Genomic DNA, 15,696 nt, shown 5'->3' with positions numbered 1-15,696 from the left:
GTCATAGCTCTCCTGGGGAACACGGATTCACTTGAATCTCAGCTGATTGTTGCCGCGACTTTGGAGAAACAAAGTAGGAGGATGAGGCCATATTTGTGTGTCACAACAAGATCCTTTTAACTGGAAACTTCTATCGGAGTTTTGTTCCAACTTTTTAAAGGTTGTTTTAGCATGTCAGGGTGGTGCCAAGATGAAAGTGTTGCAGTCGGTAAGATTTAATTCTCAGAGTCTGTTAAGGCATCACCCTACTCACAAAAAAAACTCAAGTGTGACTGGCCTAAGTCTCCATTATCCATCTGATTTATTAGCTGATGTTCCCATGTCAAATTAGATTGGATCTAAAATACTGGGGACAGGATCCGCATGTTGCACAGAAAAGGCAAGGGTTGTATTGTCCCCGGCCGTCTTCTCACTCAGTCATGTCTCGCAGTTAAAAATGTAATAAACCCAACAGACATTTTTACCAGGAGCTTAGCAATTAGCACTGAATAACATGGCATGTCTATCCAGGTCTTGGTACTGTCTAATGTATCCAGCAAAAGAGAATTTTGCTTCTAACAGTCTTGCCCTCCCTTGGCAATTCTCCTAGTTTATGAAAATCCTTCCTCCAAACTGATCAGAAAGCCAGGTACAAGACCCAGAAAAGCACAGAACTCCACAGAAAGTCAACGTCTTTATTAAACAGTGTTTATTTCTTCCAGTACAACATCTATAGTACACGTTCAGATGCAGGCCACTACAACAAAAACCCATCGTTTGCTTTCAGCTAAGAAAACAAAGCAAAACCCAGAAAGAAAAAGGAACACAGAACAATTGCCAACAGGCCAGCATGTTGTGCTGACAGGCCCATGGGAGGCGGCGGCATGCTGTGTGCTCCGGGTGAGGGTTTGACAAATACAGCAGGTTCTGCTCAACAGGACTGTGTATGTCCCGTTGCCATAGTTACGCCAGGCTCGATAATACCATGACATGAGAGCCGCCTCCTGATCTGGAGAAGGCGCCCCAGTCACGGGCTGAGCTCCCTCAGACAGCCACCACAAAGCCCCGCAGCGGCCTCTTCCCTGGGGACCCCCCGATAGGGAGCCCTCAGTCCTTACTGGGAGTGAGAGGCTCCTCTCCCAGAGCAGGCGAGTGGCTGCATTGGGAGATGAAATACCCAAAGCTTCAAAAGAAACCACACGCTGGCTGGACTGGAGACCTGGACTATCGGTAATCCCCGGGACTGGAGGCGCAAAGAAAAAAAAAACAGCTCTAGAGAACCTGCTTGGACTCTAAAAGACATTTTAACACATTCTTTTGCAGAAAAATAAAACCTTAGGGACACAGACCCAAGATACAGCAGAAACTTCAGCCCTGTCTCCTTCCAGACAGTGTACACAGGCTGGGTACAAAAAGTGGGCTCAACAGCTATGGCATGGAACACTATGGCAGACACAATCATCCATAAACCTCAAGAGTAGGGAAGCACCAAGAGTTTTAGTAACCTGCTCAGGGTGAGACAGTTTGTCAGCGGCAGAAACCCATGTTTGAACCAAGAAATTTCTGGTAACAAAACTTTTCTCCTCACTGGTAGGCCACCAAACCTCCTGTACCTGACAGGAGTCAGACTAGGCAAAGGGGAGACTGAAACAGCTCAAAGATCTTAACCCAGTGATATTCACTCCTTTTAAAAGGAACTTATCCTCCTTCAGTCACTGAAAACAGTGGTGATAAAAAAGCAGTTGAGCAATCAGATGATCCTAATTAAGCCATTAGGTATCCAAGGTAGAATGAGAAGCAGAAGACACAGGGCCCTCCAGGACCAGGAGTATCAGTGACATAACTGTCTTTCACCTCATCACTGCATGTGACTGATCTTTGTCTGCTGAACATCTCACTGTACCAGGACTCCCACGCTTTAAACTGCCTTTCAATCACAGAAAGGGAAATAAAGACAAAGACATTTTATTGTTTCTCACAGGGACATAACAGCAGTTTTACTGGATGAAAACAATGTCAGCCAACCACGTCAACAAGAAGGCGCTGGAATGCAGCGCATCAGGTCTTCAGGGCTGCTGAAGTTTCAACCCTGAGACTGATCTACCTCAGAGCATTAGGAAAATCAAGCACCTCTTTAAGAGATAACGGACATTTTAGAGCTGGAAATGAACAAAATGACAGAGTATTGGCTGCATCCAGGAAACTGCAAAAGTGACTTCAGCAAACAAGCCAGCCTTTTCAGCCTCAATTCACACCATCTGCAGAATACTGAAAAGAAACTTACAGGCTGACTTCCAGAGATTTTTCTCCAGCAAAAGATCAATCCCTCATGCCTAACTCTCTGAAGTCTCCCACATTTTGTTTCGGCTAGTGTTTGGCAGCCATCATTAAATCCATTTTAAAACATTGCTCTCTTCTCCAGGTCAGTTCTGTTTAAATTAAATTCATAAATTAAAGTACAGTTCCAAAACAAATTTCCTCTAATATCGGGTGCTGACATGAACAAAAGGTCACAAGACTAAAACTGAATAAAACTGGCCTGAAAACTTCAAAGATACTTCTAGGTTACATTATGGCAGTGTTTTAACAAGAGTTGGGCTATCTATTTAGAGTAAAGAGAAAAAGTTATGAATGCCCTGGAATAAAGGGTTTATTTAGTATTGTACACAAAAAGCTGACTGTAGCCACTGGGCTTCATAGTCAATGCATTCAGATGCCAAAGTCAGTGCCTTCCGCTATACTGTGGAGTCTCTCAGCATGAATAAATGTTAAACAAGCTCAATGACCCCAATATGGACTGCTGTCACCCACCTGACATCATTGCAATACAATTTATGTTTAAATAAATTCTTAAAGCCATAGTTAAACTTTTAAGATGGCTTTGGTAAAGGTCATTAAATCCTGCTGCCTATCTCACCTTCACCCTGTTCAATTATATCAGACTCCCACTTACTGTCTCTCACTTGGTTACAAAAAGGTTACGTGACTTCAAAGAGTTCACTGGTGAGGTGGGTTGTGATTAGATATACAGTACCTTAGGGTTTCAGAACAGAATGGAACTCTCTTACAGGGCGATTACAATTTGTACGTCCTGTCTGGAAGGCTGGTCTTTGCAGATAATTATTTTGATCAAAAATCAAAGAGTGTGAAGCAAGCTCAATTCTGCCAATCCCATTAAGATGTTGTTTGGTCTAGTAAACACTGACAAGCCTGGTCCAGGGCCAAGTAGAGACTGTCTCTACAGAGATAAAGAGAACACAGAGGCGCGCCGACTTGCTTTTTAAATATGTATATGTGCACTGAACGTAGATAAACTTAATAATGCAAATAAATGTACTGCAGCAGGCCTAAAGGATACTGCCATTTACATACTCAGAACTAAGCCCAGCTAGTAAAGAACCTCTCCTGCATCTTCAACAGAGGTCCTGGTGGTCTTAAGACAGAACGAGTTGTTTTTAGCCTAACCTAGCCAGTCAACATCCTGTAAAGAATATCTATAAATCAAAGATCAATGAATACATTTGATCTCTTGATACAAGTTCCTATTTATCACATTTCTGGTTAGACAGATATTCAGAATTCCTTCCCGATATATAACAAATGCTATTTTGAAACTATAGTCATTCAAGAACATTGTGCAAGGTCCTCATTATCAAAGACATCTAGAGAATCTAGAGATCATTCATTTGATTATCTATTCCCTTGCCCTTGATTTTTACTGACAAACTCCATTTGTGAACTGTTATACTGGAAGTGTGATGACTACACAGTACGTATCTATCACAGTAACAACTTCATCAGAGGAAACATTTGCCCTCCAGCACTTCAGTAGTTACCGTTTTATATTTTTATATATGAGTTCATGAGCTTTAATTGTACCTCCACTTGTGATTAACATGGATTTTTTTTGTCTCACTTTGACACAGTGTTTCAGTGCTCCTCTACAAGAAACCATGACACATCAGGGGCAGGAGAGTATAGTATAGGACAGTCCTCTCCACAGTGTTGCAATACTGTTTTATGTGCTAAAGAACAGAAATTTATCACAAGAGTCTTTATTCCACACACAAATAACTATTTGCCACTCTTTGAAATGCAATAAAAAAACAAGCACTTAACATTTTCCACAAAACTTAAAATATGAAGGTTTTACAATAGTTGACTTATATCTAATAAAGGTTGAGCTGCTTTTGCCTTGTTTGACTTTTCAAGTTTAAGCCTTATCATGATTCTGATCACAATACTGTACCTTCTTGATGTCTCTTACCTTTAGAGAAAAAAACAAAATGTGCTCATGAAGACAAAGCAGTGTGACCTCCGTTCCACTTGGGGCAGTGTGAGTTTGTGACAGAAGACCATAGCCACATAGTCAGCTGATGAGTGAGCCTTTCTATTGCCAGGACTGAGGGCTCGGCTTTCGGTTACTAAGGAAAGCAGTCAATTAACTAGCCTACTGGGAAAGCTGAAATGTGTATACATCTTCACCTTAAAGCCCTGTATTAGGATGAGAGATTATTCTGACAGCAATGCCTTACAGGGGTCTCTTACCATTAGATATCTTCAGCAATCTTTTAGGACATGTTGTTTACTTTGCCTTATCCCAGTTCTGATTTCCTGAAGTAAGTCTTGTGATTTATAACACTTTACTTTCTAGATGGGCCACAATTGGCAGGCTTTCCATTTGGTTGAAAGAAAAGACTTCACACACATTGTGATTCTTCCCATTTTGTCTGAAGGGTGGTCACCGAGCTTGCATGCTGTAAACCAGGCTCTTTGAGGTCCTTGAAAATCAGCAGGTCTGTGACAGGACTGCGGCCAGACCTGGAGATTGAGTGTTGATGTAAGAAAACTGTGAATGGGGCTTCCTGGAAATGGAATTAAGACTCTGTGCTGTCACATACTGATGACAGGTGGGTCGTGGGTTCGAATCACTGATGCAAACAGTGGTGCTGTTCACTTGAATGAGGTGCTACTCCGCGATGGCTCCAGCAGACCCACGCTCATTAGTATTTGCTAGTACTTAAGCGACGGCTGACTAGGGGAGACTCTACAGTTTAATTGACACTACAGACCACCAGGATAAACTGAAAAAAAAAAAAACCTGAGTGTCGCCTAACCTCACAGGAACACTGATGTAGGGATTTCACAGAAGCCCTGATTCTAAAATTACACTTTGTATAACACACTTCCCAGCCTAACTCACTCATAATACGAACACAGCACACTGTCAATACAGTTCCAGGGAAGTAACCTGAGCAGAGACAGATCTGAGAGGGGGCTGCCGGGAGACATCACTCTCACCCAACGGTCCACATGGAGGTCCTGCTGCTGTGGTGGTGGTGGTTAACTGGTGGGTTTAGGAATTAGTGTTGCTCTTGGTACATCAGTTCTGATCTCCTCAAGTCTCCTCCCTCCATCTTGGTTTACATTCATCTGCCAGTCCAAAGAGAACCCCCGAAAGAAACAAATCGACTATTTTTTCTTCGCATTCACATTTTTGCAGACCCAGTTCATGCCATCCTGAAAACAAAAGAAAAAACAAATATTACAAAATCTCTGTAGGAAGTAATGCTAGCACAGTGGGTAGCATTCCTGCCTTTTTACAGTGCTGGGGCCCTGGGTTCAATTCCAGACCTGTGGTGCTGTCTGTGTGGAGTTTGTATATTCTCCCTGTGTTCACGTGGATTTCCTCCTGGTGCTCCAGTTTGCTCCCAGAGCCCAAAGATCTAGTTGTGGGTTAACTGGCTTCTGAGAAAATGACCCTGACACACGTGTGCGTGTATGTGTCTGTGTGTGCCCTCGGATGGACTGGCATCCTGTCCAGGGTGTATCCAACCTTGTGGCCATTGCTTACCAGCATAGACTGCAACTCCACTGTGACCCTGAACTAGAGGAAGAAAACCGATGGATGGATAGAAAATCCCAAACTCTTACTATACTTTAAAACCCCATTAGTTTGAACTACCAGTAGTGACGCCTCATCAACAAAATAAGCAGATGCCACATCAAATAAGTAATGATCATCAATTGGGCTGAACGCTTTCTTTATAAGCTTCCTTGGGTTTTTATAATGGAGCAGTCAAGCTTGGCTGAAGGAGCCATGATTGCTGTGTACTAGTCTATACCTCAGGGTTCATTAATTGGCTCTGTATTGGGAAAACTTGCTTGCTTTTCATCCATCATTGATCCATATCTTGTCAGCAACGCAGGATTTGACGATGGTGAAAATATCCAATTCAGTTTAGAAATGATATTGCGGTTTTCATCTGCAGATGATTTTGCAGATGGCAAATAGCCAGTAGGGAGGTTCTGCATCAGTTTAGAGATATTCAGCACCTCCTATGACCACTATTGTGTGTCCTTCACCCAGTTCTGGTGCTGATGTAAGTCCCAAGCATTTCATTTTCAATGCTTTGGTCTAAACAGTGAACCCGTTTCTAATGATCTGTAAGGGGGCGTGCATCCCTCCACAGAAAACATCATTTGTCAGGCAAGGCAAAGGCGGCTTTACTGTCTGGAAGGGAGGCTGGGCAACACAAGCAACCCAGGGACAGATGGGCAGAAAGATGTGGACACTCAGCACTGGTAAGAACTGGGAGAAGGAACTGAGACTTGAACTCCGTGTCTTTTCATCAGCAAGAACCAGGAACTGATTTTGGACTGGGGGTGAATCTGAAAATTAAAGCAGCACCAAAAGGGATTCATTTACTTTTCCCAGGTGATATTCTGGAGTGTGAGGCAAAGAGATATAACAGAAATACACTACAAACTAGGTTACCCTTTGTCATTGTGATTGAAAATAAACCTTCCATGCAGATTTTGTGCATTTCAAAGGCCCTTTTTAGATGATTTATTCTAAGATGATGGACAGACTGGTAAATCAAATTAAACAGTACTGAAAATAAAATAAGGGGAAAAAAAGATCATCGTCAAGCTTTTCTGAATAAATGAGGCAATTTTTCCCAAATATATATTACTCTGTCTTGAGCGTTAGCTTTGTCCAAAGAGCACAGAGAATTGGATAGGGTTTCTGAAGCACTGAAGTAGCAGCCTTATTCTGAGGGCTTTGTGAGAGCATGACAACGCGTATCAACGCCAACGCTGTGACAAAGCCTGGGAAAAGAGACAAGGAGGAGGGCCGCACCTGGACGCCCTCCCCCGTGAGAGCGGAGCAGGACTGGATCTGCCAGACGCGGTCGCGAATGGTGTGCAGGTTCAGTCCCTCGGCGATCTCGGAGGCAGGCGCGGCCGTGAGCAGGTCCTGCTTGTTGGCAAAGATGAGCACAGGGACCCCGCTGAGCTTCTCCTCGTCCAGCAGCTCTGCCAGCTCCTGATGGCCACACACAACAGGCACAGTTATCAAGAGACGGGCACGACCCACACCAGACACTGTCCCAGTTGAGGTCTGCACACAACAGGCACAGCTATCAACAGAGACAGGCATGATCAATACCTGACACTGTCCCAGTCGAGCTCTGCAGACAACAGGCACAGTTATGCCTGAAACAGGCACAGCCGACACCAGACACTGTTCCAGTCGAGCGCCGCACACAACAGGCACAGCTATCACAGAGACAGGCACGACCGACACCAGACACTGTCCCAGTCGAGCCCCGCACAAAACAGGCACAGTTATCACAGAGACAGGCACGATCGACACCAGACACTGTCCCAGTCGAGCTCTGCAGATAATCTGAATGCCACTCGCTGAGCAGCAGGGGAAACAAAGATAACGATCATATCAGAGCACCATTTCAGGTTTTATGAGGTGGAAACTCTTGACACATAGTACTAATGTCACATAGAAGCATTAGTACTTTAGTACTAGTATTAATACTAGCAGATTTTATCTCCACCAGTGTGTCTAAACAGACATTCTCAAGATCAGGTTAAAAGCATGAAATATTCAAGATCTGTGTGGAGACTGCTTACATAAGAGCGTGCAGCTGGAAGAATCAGATATGGATCAAAAAGTTGCACAATACTCCTTCCCTGGATAAGCAGGTTTGAAGACGTGTAGCAAAGAACATCTAAATACTGATAAGATCACCTCACTCTCTCACAGGGATAATCAAATTTAAAAACGAACATTACCTGTCCTGTTTCTTCAAATCTCTTTCTGTCAGCGCTGTCAATGACATAAATCTGAAACACAAAAGGCAGCTTTTTAATCAACTGCACTTTTCAAGGGAAAGGAGAAGAGGGAAACTCAGCTGAAAGTAGGCGTTTTGGGCTCTGCACTTTTCAAGGGAAAGGAGAAGAGTGAAACTCAGCTGAAAGTAGGCGTTTTGGGCTCTGGGGCCCTTCTTGGTCCAGCTTTGAATGAGGTAATTGAACAGGGCAGAGAGGCTAAGGCCAGTAGTCTCTTTTAATCCTTATGTGGTGGATTTCAGAGAACAAAGGAGCAGTCATGTCCAATAATATGCTCATGATGCATTAAACAACAGCACCTCTGGGGAATCAATGACTGTCCTCTGATGCTCTCCAAATCCTTATATGAGAGAAAATAAAAAGTCAGTTGAATGCTGTCTAATGCAATAGAAATGTTGATACAGTCATCACTGCTGACTAAGGCCCCCCCCAAATGATATACATGGGGCCTCTGCCAAGCAGCTGGCACAGGACTGTGACATGCTTTTCCCCAAGTTTTGAAATATGTGCAGCCTGGTCATCTCCCATTCTTGTAATCAGCCTCAGCGTTTCACCGTGTGTGGGGTTAGGAAAACGTTTTGTGGGATTGACCAATGTATTCTACCAGTACTCCACAGCACTGACATCTCAGGCATCATCTGGCCAGGACAAGTGATGGAAGAGTGTCTGCTCAGCAAGTTGCTCGCTTCTAAGAGAGCCTATTCACTTGTTCAGTGCTCAGTAGTTTGGCCAGGGGACAAACTTAAGTGTAGGAACTGACTTGAAGTATAAAAAAAGTGGAACAGGACAGACAAAACTGTAGGTCAGCCACAACAGTCAACCACAGAAGGGTCATATGTCATTCAGAAGCGACGGCCATTTTTTTTGTGCTGCATTGCAATCCCATGTTTTAGAAATCCCCTCCCCCCCCTCCAGCTCTCTTCCCAGCACAGAACACACTCACAGACACCCCAGCCACAGGGGTCACTGCGGCAGGAAGAGGTCAAGGCCGGCCAACTGCAGCCCCACCCAAGAGCCCAGGCATTCTGCTACATGGGTGCTACTTGTGTGCCTCATCACGGGTAATCCCAGCCAGACAGCACATGACACAGCCCACAGGAAAGGAACAATCCAGCAGCCATAGACTTCAAGCTGAAATTCAGGAGCTCTTCACTGGCTGAGCCACTGCCAAGTGTCTTTTCTTCCAGCACAGCCCAGCTTTCCAGTTGAATCTGGTTTTACAGAGCTACGGTAGCCCTTAAACTTTATCTTTTATTTTCAAACTGCCTTTATTTGAAATTCTGTCTCGACAGTTTGTTACACCTCTGCAGTCCATTTTTTTGTCTTTACATTTTTCAATAACGATGATGAAAATGTTCAGCTTCAATGGAACTAAACAGTAACATAATGAATCAGGGATCAGCTTAACTGCTTGTAATGGGAACTACACATTTCCTTCATATTCCCATGATGTGTGAATGTGCAAGGTTTAAATGACACAGGCTATAGTTACTGCACTTTAGAAAATTCAAGGCCTTTAAGAATTCTGCTGGATCCAGTCGACACTGTGTACCTGTAGGGCTTTTAGATGGAAAAATTCCTTGACCAAATTAAATAAGCAAATGATGGACAAGATTTTTTTAGACCAAGATATCACATAACCATTACTCAGGTATATGTCAGACGTATAAACACTCTTCTTTTTTACTTACGAGCACATCTGTATTCTCAAAATAATTCCTCCAGTAGGGCCTGATCTTCCTCTGACCTCCAATGTCCCACACGTTCAGTTTGAAACCCTGAGACTGGACACTCTTGATGTTAAAGCCCTGAAAGCAAGAGAAACAAAAAGCTCTGTGATCAATCTCGTCCATCGTAAACAGCACCTGAAGCACCTGAGCCTTCAGCTGTAAAAAAAACACTGCTCTTCAAGTCGTTTCACAGTTTACTATATTTACTGGGAAAAGCGTTATTTTATTTCTTCGACAAGGTGGTTAGCAAAGGTTAATAGCAAAGGTTGGATACATTAGCTACTGTTAATCAAATCAAATAAGACCAACCAAATTACAGTACATCCACTTTCTTATGTTTTTCTTCAGCTTTAATTTTCAATGCTGTGATTAATTTTTTTTTTTCCTCAAATCTGTAACTTGTAAGATGGTAAACATCACGTTTATAATTGATTAAGGTGATTACAGACTTTCGGCTTTGAAAATGAAATTCCTCCTAGGCCAGTGCCCAGAATGGATTCTTTTAACCATATTTTTCATAATGGATTCTTTTGAAGTTTAACTTGTTGTTTTAAAAAAAATGAAAACATATTCTGCTTTGTATATCACATATGCAACTAGACTAAGTACCACGCAAACTGCCTCCCCAGTTAGCAGATTATAAGGCCTAGTCATCTGACCACTAATCAGCATGAAATGTCAAGTCTACATACAGTATGTGTTCTCCTTTTACACCTGCTAGGCTGCAGAAGTACAGTCCCGCTGCCTGCAGGAACGGGTGAGTGTTCAAAGGCAAGATTTCACTGTTTCACTCTGAGTCTGCAGTTGCCAGATTGCAAACGGAAACTTCTTACATCAACCCGTCTGTGCATAGACTTACACCACAGCTACAGGATAGCCCACTGTCGTCGCACGTCCTTGTAGAAAGTAAGTGCGGTGCACTGCAGCATTTAACGTGAAAAACAACACGAGCTCAAGTGCAGGAGTGTCATCTGAGTCAGGTTTGGTAGTGTGGGGGCTAAATATATATGCAAGCAGAATAAAGGAAAGCATGCAAACGCATGTGTCTTTAAACGTAAGTGTGCTAGAAAAAAAAAAAAGGTCTCTCAGGTCTATATTCGGCAGAAGTGGAGATAAGAGTTCCAGTGCCTAGCAGTTTGAGCCATTTCAGATTTTAGCAGCTAGACGTCATTTTGTACTTATTGGCTATACAGTGCCTATAGAAAGTCTACACCCTCCTTGGACTTTTTCACATTTTATTGTGTTACAGCATGGAACCATGCTGTATTTAACTGAGAATTTTTGCCACTCATCAACACATCAACACATCAATAATGTCAAAGTAAAAACAAAATCCACACATTTTGCTAAATTAATTAAAAATAAAAAACAGAAAATAATTGAATGCATAAGTATTCAGCGACCTGGAGTTAATACTTGGTAGGACGACGTTTGGCAGCAATTACAGCTGTGAGTCTCTTTGGGTAAGTCTCTATCAGCGTTGCACATCTAGACACTGGAATTTTTGCCCATTCTTCTTGGCAATATTGCTCAAGCTCCATGAAGTTGGATGGGGACCGTTTGTGAACAGCAAATTTTAAGTCATTCCACAGATGCTCAATTGGATTGAGGTCTGGGGTTTGACTGGGCCACTCCATGACAGTAACCTTTTTGATTTTAAGCCACTCCAGTGTGGCTTTTGCTGTATGTTTTAAATGATGGACTTCACTGTGCTTCGAGGTATATTCAATGCCTTGGAAATGTTCTTATATACATGCCACGACTGGTATTTTTCAAGGACCCTCTCTCGGATCTGCTTGGAATGTTCCTTGGTCTTCATGGTGTAGTGTTTCCTTGGAAATGCACTAACTCAGTGGGGAAGCTCCCAGACACAGGTGTATTTATTCGGAAATATTCCAAAATCAACTGCACACAGGTGGACTCCAGTCAAGTAATTCTGTGACTTGGAGAAGAGAGTTGGTTACCTCAGAGGTAATTTAGGTGTGTCAAAGCAAGAGGGTGAATACTTTTGCATTCAATTCTTTTCTGTTTTTTATTTTTAATTAATTTAGTAAAATGTCTGTTTTTTTTGTCACTTTGACCTTATAGAGTACTTTGTGTTGATGAGTGGCACAAATTCTCAGTTAAATACATCATGGTTCCATGCTGTAACACAATAAAATGTGAAAAAGCCCAAGGGGAGTGTAGACTTTCTATAGGCACTGTATAACTCTGTAAATGCCTGCCGGTGGCAATAACACTGGTAAAGGAGACAGCTGCTTGTTTAGTTCCACGGTAGGCTGTACAAGAGACTGCAACTTCTAAAACCTGAACCGGATCAAATGGCTTTGAATTGGGAGTCTTATTTCCAGGCTGACATGCAAACACCACAGAGACAGCAATAAAAATAGAAAAAGACTTGAAAAAAAATAAGCTGCACAGGGGAATGTTTAAATGTAAATGACCAGGAGAACTCAGAGTTTAAAAGGAATATCATACACAAAGGTTAACTAAGGAACTAAACCTCGTCAGTACATTCGAGAAGATGACACGGGTATTAAAAATCCGAAAAGTTACTGACAAAGTGAACCCAGTGTAGTTTCTGTTGTTCGGTGGTGAACAGCCAGGCTGAGTGGCCACTTCCTGTCTACGAGCTTTGCTATATTCTGTTTTCCGAGGTCAGTCAGGGACGCAGTAAGCAGCACAGGTATATACACTGGTGTAGTGGCGCACCTGAGTGGGCGTGATATGGCTGATGTCCTCTGAGGCCAGCTGCTTGAGGAGAGTGGTCTTGCCGGCGTTGTCCAGCCCCAGCAGCAGGATCCGCACCTCCTGGTCGGGGGCGCTCTTCAGCTTGCGCAGGATCGACAGCAAACCCTGGGAAACAGACACACAGAAGTGATGCGCAGGGCGGCTTTTTTTTTTTCGCCTGACCCGATCTGAAATCTTTTTTTTAACCCCAGCCCGCGGGCGTGAGTCACCCCGCGCATCACGAAGACACAGGCACACTCTGCCCAGCCTGTGACTTTCTAATGTTGAAAATACCAGTTTCATTTTCAACGCCGTGCTATCTTGGAACTGCAAGGAGCTAATGCTGTTGCTTCTCCACTATGGCCCTGGTACTGAGGGAACATGGAGAGGAACAACACACACCTTCCTCTGAAGCCTGCCCTGTCATCCACTGCAGGAGAGCTAGCATCACTGGAGATACAACTCTCCCTGATGGCTCAGCTCACAGGTGGCCGCTAGGTCACATTGGTCACTAGGACACCCAGGCCGACCCAGACAAACTCAATCTTTGGAGCAGACAGTATGAAGACCATGAAGCTCTGACTGCAGAATCCGGGACACAACTGACCCATGTGGTCAGTCCAGTGATTTCATCTAACCAGGTAAACACTTATCTTAGAATCTACTCTGTCGTACACTGCATGTACCTCAGACATGTTTATTTAAAATTGTAAAGTATGGTGCACGTCATGTGTCCAGTATAATTCATTGTATTGGCAAAGAGCTTTGTATCCCAAAGGATCACAAATTGCTTTACATACAGGAAGGGACCTACTGGAGCACAGCAGCCAATCTGCACCAGCAGTCACACTACACAGTTAGGTCAAGGGGAGAAGCGAGAAACTGCATCACCAGCTGAATTAAGGGGGGAATTTCGGGGGTCAGACTGCACAGCCGAGGGGGGAATTTAGCCAGGTTAACATCGCTAGTCTTTTGAACAGTGCCATGCGATCTTTTATGATGAAGAAATCAAGATGCCGGTGTCATGTCTTATCTAAACAACAAGATACTAGAGTACTGGTCCAGGGGAAAGAGTGCCACCTACTGGTCCACCAGTAACACCTACAGCAACTTAAAGCAGTACAGACTGTAAAATTGTTGTATGCATGAATAAAGAGACAAAACTGGATTTTCCCAGAGGCAGAGACTAGCCAGGCCTGCTTCCTAATGTGCAATGCATTACATCAGTGAAATTCCATTAATACTTAGTTTTAAATTTGGATGTTAATTGTCAGATTATTTTTCCCCCACTCAGCCCATTCCGAATATGGATGTCTTTTCCACTCAGCTGAAGAACTCTCTACTTTGTTAAATATGTTGTGCATAAAAAAGATAAAATATTTGCTCAACAGTGCCACTATTAGCACAGAAACTGCTACTGTACACCTGAATATATTCATCTATCCATCCACTTTTTAACGACTTTATCCAAAGCACAAAGGGTACAGGACAGGATACACCCCGGACGGCAAACACAGGGAGAACATACAAACTCCATGCAGACAGCACCCCAGTTCTGTGACAGAGCCATACTAATCAACTCTGTCACCATGTCGGCCTCTACCTGAATATATTCCAATGCAAAATGTGTCCCTCTCCACAGAGATGGGTTTATAAGTATAGGAATCCAGACTACACATTGTGCTACCCACAACAACACAAGAACATAGGAGCACAAGAACATAACAACAGGCATGGCTGCCGGGAGTTAAATAATCTGAGTATCTCATCCAGGTGATTCTTTAAAGTAGCCAGAGCATCTGCTTCACAGCCCTTTGTGTGAAGAAGTGTTCTCCAGTGTCCATATCGAGGTGCATTTCAAACAGCAAGCAACAGGCACTTCTGTACATAAAGGATTGTGTCAGACAAGCAACACACTATAGGTAAAGAATTTTTTTTTAATCAAAATAATTAATGAGTGGAATTTGTGCAGACAACCGAGTATTTGGTGTGCTGACACCAATAGCTTCAGTGTCCAACACATTTATTACAATAAGCAACAGGGCTCTTGCAAGACTCTAACATCACCTTGGGCAAAGATGAATCACTTGTTGGAGGTATGCTGTGAATCACACCTTACTAGCTTAAGTAACCCGAATAAAAGCCGAAAAATAAGAGGCATGTGGGCCTTAAGGGAGTATTATCTATCCGTGACGCTATGTCTCACGTCTGGCGGTTTCCAGTAAAAGTGACGCGTCCTGCGCTATCAACCCCCCCCTCCAACCCAGCAACAGATTTAAACCAGTTCATCAACAGTAGAGGACTTACGGTCGTATTTAATGTTAACTGGCATCCCTACAAAGCACTCATGACGAAGAATTTGAAATTGAGATTCTTTGAAAAGGCACATTACGTGGCAGGATTTGATAAATACAGGCTGAATACGTGTCAAGTCAGATTTTGACTTCACCCCCCTTACACGATGAACACTAATAAATATGCTGCTGGCCCCGGGGTCGTGCGGAGAAGGGATACAGTAATTCCTCGCACGTTACAGCTCGCAGGCCAGAGCCGTAAGTCTCAGCTTGCTACCTGCTCCTCCTGCAAACCTGCCAATTGCACTGATATGCGCTTCTTTTTTCCCACACACGACGCTTGTTAACAACCAAGGAGCGATCGATCTCGTGCTCATCTGCACCCATTCCTCCAAGGTCCTGCGTGGCTTGCCACGAAAACCAACGGGTGTTTTTTTTAATCTACTATCTCCTGCAACAAAGACCGCAGCTCAACAAATCCATTTTTTTCTCGCTTCACACTTTCACAACCCTTCCCCGCTTTCGACTGCGCGCGATGTGTGTCGTCATAAGTAAATACAAGGCTGATCACTGGCAAGACTGGCTTTACATCGCCGTCAAATAGCTATTAAAAACCAAAATGAACTCACCATCCTCTAGCTTTATCTCTCCGAGACGCCGCCAAGGGTTACTAGGGGCGATGACGAACAGCTCACTAAGACGACGACGTAAAGAGCACAGATTTCGATGACGTAAATCAAAATGTTTGGTAACCTTAGCGATTCTAACCGGCTGAAATGGGTATTTCCATATTTTATTATTTATTTCTTTAT

At 43.4% G+C, this 15,696-nt stretch overlaps 1 protein-coding gene across 1 annotated transcript; it reads right to left on the bottom strand.

Annotated features, from left to right (window-relative positions):
• Positions 1 to 660: 660 nt before the first annotated feature.
• Positions 661 to 15,615, bottom strand: arl3b (ADP ribosylation factor like GTPase 3b). Its single transcript, XM_015347868.2, has 6 exons — positions 15,514 to 15,615; positions 12,573 to 12,716; positions 9,822 to 9,938; positions 8,074 to 8,124; positions 7,124 to 7,309; positions 661 to 5,499 (listed from the first exon to the last, which is right to left on the bottom strand). The coding sequence occupies exons 1-6, from the start codon at positions 15,514 to 15,516 to the stop codon at positions 5,452 to 5,454; spliced, it is 549 nt and encodes a 182-aa protein (XP_015203354.1). The 5' UTR covers positions 15,517 to 15,615; the 3' UTR covers positions 661 to 5,451.
• Positions 15,616 to 15,696: the final 81 nt, after the last annotated feature.

The sequence above is a fragment of the Lepisosteus oculatus genome, chromosome 4 (genome assembly GCF_040954835.1).
Source record: "Lepisosteus oculatus isolate fLepOcu1 chromosome 4, fLepOcu1.hap2, whole genome shotgun sequence".
Lineage (NCBI taxonomy): Eukaryota > Metazoa > Chordata > Actinopteri > Semionotiformes > Lepisosteidae > Lepisosteus > Lepisosteus oculatus.
This window is presented reverse-complemented; position numbering and strand designations above follow the sequence as displayed.